This window comes from Oryzias melastigma, linkage group LG5 (genome assembly GCF_002922805.2).
Source record: "Oryzias melastigma strain HK-1 linkage group LG5, ASM292280v2, whole genome shotgun sequence".
NCBI lineage: Eukaryota > Metazoa > Chordata > Actinopteri > Beloniformes > Adrianichthyidae > Oryzias > Oryzias melastigma.
In genome coordinates this window covers 21,637,559-21,647,536 of record NC_050516.1, presented here as the reverse complement: position 1 = coordinate 21,647,536, position 9,978 = coordinate 21,637,559, and the positions used below count along the sequence as shown (strand labels likewise).

Below are 9,978 nucleotides of genomic sequence, written 5' to 3'. Positions count from 1 at the left end.
ACTGATGTTCCACCATGTCTTCTCCATCTTCAATTAGTACAACACCAAGTTTCAGCCCTCCCATGATTGAAACCTCCTCATCAGGGGACTAGAAAAGACAAACAAAACAGAATATACATTATTAACTGTAATTCATGCTGAGAATCTATTACCACAAACTCAGTAGATCCTTTTCACTGTGACATCAGACAAAATGGCGACAGGGCTGAAAATGTGAAAAGTTACTTCCAGTGTTTAGGTTTAGAACGGCAAAGCTGACAGCTGAATGCTGTTTAACATAATTTTAAATTAATAATAAAAAGTAAACTTACCAATTTCAACAGAAAAATGTACAATGTTTATTTTTATGAAACTCCTGCTGAGCTGGATGACAAATTTGAATAATCCTTCAGTAATTGAGGTTCTATTGAAAATATTGTCCTTTCATTGAAGCAGATATTATAACGGCTTCTATTTTGCCTGATATTACTTGCACCTGTTTTAAGTGCGATCAAGGACAAAAACAAGTACAGTCTTTGAGTAGAGGGTTGCTTTGAGAAGAAAAAAGAAAAAGAAAAAAAATAGGATTAGGTGTTTCATCCAAAAACAAAATACCACTGGAGGGGTAAAACAAGGAGTGCAGCAGGTCGGGATGGTTGGAGAAAAGTGTCAGGTGTGATAGAAGAATTACAGCTGAAAGGAAAGGAAATGTGTACAAAACTGTGGTGAAATCGGCCATGTTGTTCAGCCTAGAGAGACAGGAAGCAGAGCTGAAGGTGGCGAAGATGAAGATGCTGAGGTTCTTTTTGGGAGTGACCAGGACAGATCAGGAATGAATACATCAGAGGAACTGCAAATTTCCTGGACACGATTCGCACTTGCCCCTTCAAGTGGAGAGGAAAGGAGAATGTAAGAATTCAGATTGGGCCGAAGTAAACTTACTTCAAAACATCTTGCTCAGTCCAGCTAGCGTCCCAGCCGTGGCCTCGTACAGGTCTAGTAGCCCTGGTAGGAACTGATCCAGCCCATTGAAGAAAGTTGTCTTGAGATTAACAGATGTCAGACCAGCATGTAAACATGTGCATCAGAACATACCCATGTGAATGAATGTATTTCTCCTCTGCGACACGGCTGCAGGTGAATCTGGGAATAAATACAGAAGAAAACAATCATGTCAGTATTTCACATTTAACAAAAAGGTTATTTTTACTGCAATTGCTGCCACAGATACAGATTACTTGCATGGTGCATTCAAAAACAAGTCAACATTTATCCTACAACAAAATCAACTCATTTAATAGAAAGCTAAGGGAAAAAACTCAAGTGTGGTCCCGCTCAAAAGAAGATGGAGGATCCAGGTCCAAACGCGTCCCATGAGTGATGCTCAGTGAGCCCTCATGTATTCGCTTTACAGATAATACGAAGTTAAAATTAAAGTTATATCAGAATTCTCAAACATTTTTTTATTTTTCATCTCTAATTCGATAGAGCTGAGTTAGGTTGCTACGTTTTTTTAATTTGACAGGAAAATAAAACATCAAAACTTACCCAGATGTGGTGATTTGTCTTCTCTTCGTCCAAAATATCCTTTATTTTGTCAAAAAAAAAGTGACACCTCCTCAGCAAAATGACGACCCATCAACGTAAATTTGAAAAGGCCGCGAAGTTCAGACTCCGTCCGCTCTCTTTCCCCCCATCCGTAGCTTCTTCTTCTACTGCTTCTGAGCAAAAAGCGAACATTTGCACTCTTACCGCCACCTAGTGGTTACATGCTGGAAGGGCCAAAGGGCGATTGAACTCAAATTGTTAAGTCAACTGAACACTACATTTCATTTTGAGAAATTTTGTTTAGTTAAGATATGTTTGACTTAGTTTTTTAATTTATATGAACAACATGAGCTTGTTCAGTTGAATTACAATAATACATTAGAACAACTAAAATGTTGAAGAGAGATTTACAGTGTGGAGTGAGTGGAAGAAAACACATCAAGCGTGTTCAACCTGTTTAAACTCAGCCATTGTGTCCCACACAGAAAACGTTTTGACCTCAAAACATAGGCATTTTTCCTGGCTGTCAGACAATATAACTTTGAAAATCCTGAGCCATGTAGTTGTCTTGCAGTGGCCCCAAATGGAACCCCATACATGGTTTCCTCCCTTAAGGCTAATGCATTTTTGGTGGAGATGATTTTGTGAAGTTGTTCGGTTTTAACTCGCGAGTTCTTCTGTATACCTGGACGCAAAACATGAAAATCTTTAGTCTCCAGTCAGAGGCTGTCCACAGTTGTTTCAAGTGTGTTGAAGGTTTTTTTCCCACAAAGTGCTGTAAATGTAAGGGTTATTTGAAACTAATTTGGGATTCATCCACAATTTTAGCTGAATTATCAGAACTCTTCTGGTTGTTCTTAAGCTTCCCGTCTTTTTTTTTTTGTTTTCTTTTTAGCACTTATGGCCTTTTAGCTTTTATATTAGCATAATTAGAGCTTTTTCTAAATTATTTTGGTATTTACCAAGGTCATCTAAGATTTCAGCTACATGGTTGCAGTTTATAGTAATTTAGGCTATTTTCCTTTTTTAGGATAGGTTTAGAGTTTAGCTAGTTGTTTTGCCTAATTTAGGTTTATTTCAAATTTTAAGGCTATTTTTAGTTTAGAGCCTCCACCAGACCACGTAGCCCCGGCCGTCGCTCACTTTGCGCCGCAGGACTTCGATCGCCTCAATTTGCTTCTATACCCTTGACTTAGCATTGAAACTGGCAGCCAATGCCAAGTGAATGGTGTTCCGTGTGAATGTAGGCTACCTTTAGGCTCAAGTCTCGTGTCTTTGAGGTCAAATCTAAGTTCTCATGGTCATGTCTTTAATCTTAGGGGTCTCAAGTCCTTAAGATCATGTTTAATCCTTGGGGTCAAATCTAAGTTCTTATGGTCATGTCTCTCGTCCAACTATGGCGGGGGGCCACATACGGCTATTTAATCTGGCCCGCCAAACTGGAATCAATTATACTGATAACTCATCTTAATGTTTTACTTTCTGGTTTTTCCCAATAGATGGTACACTACAAATCAATTGACCTTTGTCTAGGTGCAGAAAATTTCTCTGCATTCATATGTTTTTGGAAGATTTGTGTTTTTGTGATGTTCATGTGTATTTTCTGAGTTGGACAGTCATTTTTCCAATCATTCCAACACCAAGTGAATGCAGCATTTCTCTAAGTTTGCTTTTTTTCCCTGAAGGGCATCCACCCATCTGTGCAATTGACTCTAAAATGAGAATAAAACCCAACATTTTGAAATAAAAACTACAGCTTTTTCTGTTTTACAATATATATATTTATTTTAAATCAAAACTAAAGCAATTTTTCATCCACATGCCATTTCATTTCTTTCTCTTAAGACATGGAATTAGGCTACTAAACATGGCACGGATTTGCTCCTTGTCTGGTCTTTCTGTCAAATTTTAGAACCCTCTGTGGCCCATGAGTCAAAAAGTTGCCTATCCCTGCTCTAGTTGGGGTCCTTGGTCAATTCTCCATTCTTCTTAGGGTCAAGTTTTATGAATTTCTGAAATATTTTTAGTGAAGTTTATTCCTAACTGGTCCTCCCTGGTTGTATAAGGTTCTATAAAATACTGAGTGTGTTTGAGTTAAGCGGCTTGTTCCTACAGAGCACATTAGTAACAGGAGCCCTCTCTCATCCAGTATTTTGGCTGTGTGAGTGACATGGTCACAGCTGGCTACCCTGTGAAGCCCTGCCTCCTGGATCAGATGCAGCCTCCTGGCGGATTACAGACTGCGCGCAGCTACAGATAAAAAAAAAAAGCTTCTCTCTTTGAATGAGGAAAACCTCGAGCCTGCTTTTCTGCTTGCTGTCACATGGGTCCAAAGAGGAAAAAAAACGCGCTTCCTGAAATGACTGTCGTCATTGTCTGTGTGATTAGTGCTTTCTCTACAGCGGGATCTCGCTGTGTTCAGCTTTAGTCCGGCTCTGTTGGCCGCCAGCGTCGGTGCCGATGATGATCAGCAAGGTGAAAAACGCCATGTCCAACCTGGTGGGAGGGATGGTGCCGCACGGACACCATCACCACCACAACCACCACGCGGGAGGCGCTCAGACCTGCGGACCCGACGGCTTACCGCCGCGCTTCCCCTACGGCCGGCCGGAGTTCCTGGACCTCACCCCGGAGCTGCTCCAGTACTCCACCGAGCACGCATCCCGGCCGGTGCTGACGCTCAAGAGAGGCAGCAGGCTTCCCTGGAAGACTGGATACGCAGAGTGAGTGAGCGGGGAGAGGCTCACTGGATGAGGAAATGTCCTCACACGGTGACTGCATGCTTCATCTTTTGCTGCAGCAGCTCCGATGCTGCAGTGTCGCCACTACGGCTCCACAGACCTGCTGCTCCATGGAGCTGGAATCACATTAGAGATGCAGCCCCAAAATTAAACCAATTATATAAAACTAAAAGCAAGAAACGTTTTATTTATTTATTATCATGAAATATTGATCTTACATTTGTCATATTGTTGCATCATATAATAATTAGAGTGCAACTTTTAAAAAATCTTAACCAAAAAGTGTCCAAATTGAGATCCAAATTGAATAGTGGAAGTTCAATATCAGCAGCAGCTGTTCTGTTTAAAGCAGGACTGTCATCTGATCTGCTCACACATTCAGAAAGGAAGAAAATGCTTCAAAATCTAAGTGTTATATTCACCTACAAGGTCAGCTGAAGCCACAGCTTCAGTCAGTGCTGGATAGATGCCCATCTTTAGATGACACTGATGGAATGAATTATATATTTTTGATGCGTGCTTGAGGACTAATGGCTTAAGATCTATATTAAGAGGAATTTCGTGACTTTGTAGTAGGGGTGTAACGATTCATTTTTACCAATTTGAGGTTGACGATACAATCTAAAGTCGATATTGGTTCGATCCAATTGACCTAAAATCAATCCAGGATATATGTAGCCAAAATTCTAACAGTGTGACTCAGATAAATACCTGGTACTGAACGTTTGTTGCCCATTGTGATGGTTGTTTTTTACGTTATAGTACAATAAACCTAATGTGCATCAATCCAAATGGTATTTTTCAAGATTATAGATCGATTAATTTCATTTTGATACAAATTTTTAATGGTCAATTTGATTTGAGTCCATTAACACCTTGCCTCAGACAGATCGATCTGTTTTGAAAAATCGATACGTTTTATGCTATCAAATCCAAACCCTTGAGTCTCATCTGATGGATGCTGTGTAGTTGGAGACATCTTGCCTAATTTCTCTTCTTCTGAATGTTTAGAAGCCTCTTCGTCATTCTTGATGAGATGATGATTCAGTCTTTCTTTTTGTCATCAAAGCTCTTTGCGATGGAGCTGATAGTATATCTGTGCGTCACATTGGGCTCAACTCTGAAGACATTAGCACACAGTGTTTCTGCAACGTGTCAGTGAACAAAGAGGAAAACAAAAGATGGAAGTACTTTTTTTAGTTGTTACAGAATACAACACATTGAGAAAACAGTGGTTCACTTCATTTAAAACTTTCTATTTTTTGCAACTTTAGTATATTAGATAAAAAAAAATCTGCATTTTTCTGTGCCAGTTTCATAATATGTCAACAAATACATTAGAAAATCATTTAAGTTTATGGGGTCAGAATATATTTGCTCATTACAGTAGTTTTTGTTGATTTATGAACCTAGAAGAATGTAACTATGAGGACAAATGTAATAGATTACTTGGAAAACTCTTGTTTGGGGGTTCATTTGTTAAGTAAAATCTAAAAGGTTCCTAAAAAAAGATATTTTGAATATTTTTCACTCAAATACCCATAATACCATTAAAAAAATCTACTGAGAAGTTGCCCAAATGCCTGTAAATTGGGTTTATTGAAAGCAGATTTTGTGGTTAAAGCATGACAGAATTTATTTATTTATTTGTTTCTTGGGTAAACAAAATCAAAACAACTAACTCAAGTGCAGCAACCTGTCAACAAGTTGGTGTCTGTGATTGTAGAAGAGCTCCGTGTAGGGCATTTCATAGCAACATGAAAGCAACATTATTGCAAAAGAAAAGCACGCTTTGGGTTTACGGGAACCTTTTGTTCCGTAGATGGACTCTGTTTGCCGGAAAGACCTCAGTGTCAAATCATGTGGTTTTGAAAGAACTCACAAATATTGAGCTCTTCTTGTCTGTGCCTGCAGTCCTGAATTGACCCACAAAAAAATCTCACAACAAGTTATAAGAACAACAAGTCGAGTTACAAGAAATAACTGGCAACATTCGGGGTGGTTAAATGTTTTGGTGTTTCCTCCCTTTCTGGAATGTTTTCTTTCATTGCCAGAAGGAATGAATGGCTGCATTTAATCAAGAACACAATACAACTGTATACAAAAGCACAATTGTGTTGTGCTTATTTCACAATGCAGTACAAATTCAAATGGAATCATATTATCATTTACCTGTTGCTTCTATGGTCAAAACTCTTTAAAGACCCACTTTTTAAATTTCTTAGTATTTAATTATGCAAATCGTTGTGAATTAGAAGCAGATGTGAATTAATAGCTTGTAGGGGTGCCTACCCTGATTCATTCAAAAGCATCCACTTGAAGACAAATAGATCCATGAACGTCAGCTGGCACCTGGCTCAAAACTGTACGGCTGGATAGCTCCAATATTGCTCGCCATTTTTGTTGCACCGATAATGTTAAATTGGGGTTGTAAGGGACTGTAAGCTTGCAGGAGAGAGTGTAAGCTAATGGATGTACTGTCCACGACTCAGAGACGAATTTCGAATAAACTCTTGCTGCTCTGCAGAAACTATGTTCTAGAAAACAAAAGTTTTTTTTATTTTGCCTAAAAACTTTGTAATAATCATAATTAAAAGACCACTGGGAACGCTTTTACGATACATCTAAAGATGATTGGAGTGGGACTTTGTATTCTGGTGGCTTACCTTCATTTGGTTTAGATGTTTCATTTTTTGTTTTGAACTGCTTACTCTTCTTGAAACACAAAACATGACTCATCTCATTTTAAATGTTGCTTATGAGGCTTTTATTTTGACAGCAAGGACGAGTTTAAGACTTCATTCACCAGAAGGAGTTTCTTTCATTCTCATGAGAAAGAATCACATGAACTTCTTACTAATTCTGCATTTTCTTGACGAGACTTTATGTTGAAATCAACTTTTTTTTAAAAAAGTGATGTCAACTTAGAGTGGATTTGACCAGATTCGGGATGTTAAAAGTACAGTGTGACTGGAACTCCACACTTCCTCTTTTGAAGTACTCTTGGGTAATATTTAGCAGAAGAGTTCAAGCAGAACATGAAAGAAAAACGCAGTTTTACCAAACAAAACTAGGATGGTTTTCAGTCACAGGTTGTGGAAGCATATGACCGAAAGAATGAAGTTGTTTTTTGCAGAGTGCCCAGCTAAGGTTAAACCATTTCCCAAAGCCAGCAGAAAAGTGCAAAAATAGCTGTGTGTGCTCATGTGACTGCTGTCAAAGCAACACCAAAATAAATTGCTGATGATTTCACTTAGTTCTTTTTTTTTACTGAAAAAATTAAAACCTAAATATATTGGGTCAGTTAACCCAAATGAGTTCCAAATATATTTCCCACAAACTTCAAAGCTTCTGGAGATTTTTCTGCTTGGATGCAGATGACCAAATGAAATCAAACTGTCAGCATGCTGGACTGAAGCTCCAGCAAAGCAAATGTCTCGGTTTTGGCTGAAAGTGTGGATGACACACAGCAGATTTGCCGTTCCTCCCTGTCATTATTTCTGAAGCGGGAATGGCAGTGCAGGACTCTGCGCTGAGCGTCCGCTGCTTTCAACTGATTAGGAAGTGAAAGGGCTTTCTATAATCCAAATATGGGAAGCTTTGGCATTTCTAACATCCTGCAGTGTTTACTGCTCTGTCATCAATGTCTCTGACCTGCCAGCACTCATTTTCCTTACTGACTGTAATCACAAATGTACATTGACATTTATTTATTTTGAAATTTCACGTCTGAATGGAGTTTGTCGTCTTTCGTTTGTCCTCGTTGTCATTTCATCGCCATCTGTAAAGGTTTCTGTGAGGGAAGTTGTGATGACTCACTTGTTACCTTGCTAATGTTTTTGTGGGCTACACAACGACTGGAACAAATTTGCACATTTGTATTTTGGATTTGATTCTCCTCCAAGTAGCCTGATGGAGAAAGGAGGCCAAAACAGTTTATTTTATAACTCTTTTTTATTATTTAACATTGAATACATGTACAGGATTTGCCTGAAGCAAAAAAGAAAAAAATCTCACTCAACATAATTTATTAATCCATGATGGGAAGTTCAAATATTATGCTAGATGGAAATAATGAATAATTCTATAAGGTTCTTCTGGATCTGTCTTTGCTGCCGAGGAACCTTCTGGTTGATGTCTCTGGTTTTGATCAGCCGATACTCAGCGTTTTTTAGGGAGTTTTCAGTTAACTTTTGCTTTCTACTTGTTCTAAATTCCTAGCTCTCATACTGTAAATCGGGGTCCCCAAACTTTTTCCTGTGAGGGCCACATATCTGTTTTCTTCTCTGAATTGGGTCAGTTTGTTAGCTAACATAAGAAGTATAAAAACTGAGGATGCGTCTAAACTCAAAGATTTAAAGTTTTAGAGAAAAGCCACATATAATCAGATAGGAACACAGACTGCAGCAGAGTGGAATAAAAAGTCACACTATGCGATTCTCACTTACGTGGGCAAACTAAAAAAATAAAAAAGGAAAAATATCTTGCATTTTTGATAATCGGGCCAAATGTGGAGGAGGTGTGGGGAGTCCTGGGGTAGATGATGGCACAGATGAGGAAATAAGTATTTTATCCCTTGCTGATTAGAAATGGACAGTCTATCATCTTAAAGGGAGGGTCGTTTGAACAGTAGGAGAAAGAAAATCATGAATTTATACAAAATTATTTTAATTCCATTGAGGGAAAAAAGTGCTTGATCCATTTGTAACCATTAGGACAGGAGTAGGGAAGCCTGGTCCTTGAGAGCCACCTTCCTGATGTTTTCCAATATACCCTGCTCTGGCATGTTCTAATTGGATACAAATGAGTCTGATCTGGCCAGACCAAAATTGAACTTTTCGGATCTCCACTGTCGAGCATGGAGGTGGAATTATTATGATTTGGGAGTGTTTTTCTACACAGGGCTACTTCAGTGTGTTGATGGGGGAATGGGCGGAGCCATGTACCATCAAGTGAGAACCTCCTTTTCACCACCAGGAGGCTTAATCTGGGTTGTGGATGGATCTTCCAACAGGATAATGACCCAAATATACAGCCAAAAAAAACTAAAAAATGGCTGAAGAAGCAGCATATCAATGAAGGTCATGGAGTGAACCAGTGAATCTCTGGACCTCAATCCGATAGAAAATCTATGGAGAGAGCTGAACTTCAGAGTTGCCAAACAACAGCCAGCAAATTTGAATGATTTAGTCGTTATGTGCAAAGAATAGTGAACCAAAATTCTTCCTGATGTGCCAAAACTTGCTCATCAGCTACAAGAAACATGTGAGCTCTGTGCTTCCTAATCAGGTTTTGCCACAAATGACCAAGTATTTCCGACAAGAGGGTATAATGCAAAAAAGTGGATTTTTTATTTTATTTTCAATATCTCACTGTTTAAATGAATCTACTACTAGGATGACAGGCTGCGAATTTCTTTCTAAGTGGGAAAACCTACCAAATCAGGAAAATATCAAATATTTCTTCCACTATACATAAAATGCACAACTTATTTACACAAAGCGCTTTTTTGGAAAGCTGCAGAGTGCAAAACAATACAGTCTTTATTATTTCATGGGTTTAACATTCAACTGGATGTTTTCGGGGTTCATTTCTTTTTTCTAGTCATTTATTGAAGCTTTACAGTATTGATTTCTGCAGTGTTAGCTGTAAAGTGCTGCTGCAACACACAACACACACGATCAGTGTTGAATATGAATCACCATTAAAT

The 9,978-nt window shown here is 38.7% G+C and overlaps 1 protein-coding gene and 1 long non-coding RNA gene across 2 annotated transcripts in view; one reads left to right on the top strand and one right to left on the bottom strand.

Moving 5' to 3' along the window:
- LOC112145492 lies at positions 1–2,254 on the bottom strand. The gene is made up of 4 exons (XR_002919080.2): positions 1,528–2,254; positions 1,075–1,122; positions 922–994; positions 1–88 (listed from the first exon to the last, which is right to left on the bottom strand). It is a non-coding gene; the product is annotated as an uncharacterized LOC112145492 (long non-coding RNA).
- A 1,225-nt stretch (positions 2,255–3,479) lies between these two features.
- ppm1j (protein phosphatase, Mg2+/Mn2+ dependent, 1J) overlaps positions 3,480–9,978 on the top strand; it is a gene marked incomplete in the record, with an annotated part of 16,274 nt that continues 9,775 nt past the window's right edge. The window contains 1 exon segment of the mRNA XM_024270866.2: positions 3,480–4,250. Within this exon segment, the coding sequence (XP_024126634.1) occupies positions 3,988–4,250 (263 nt within the window).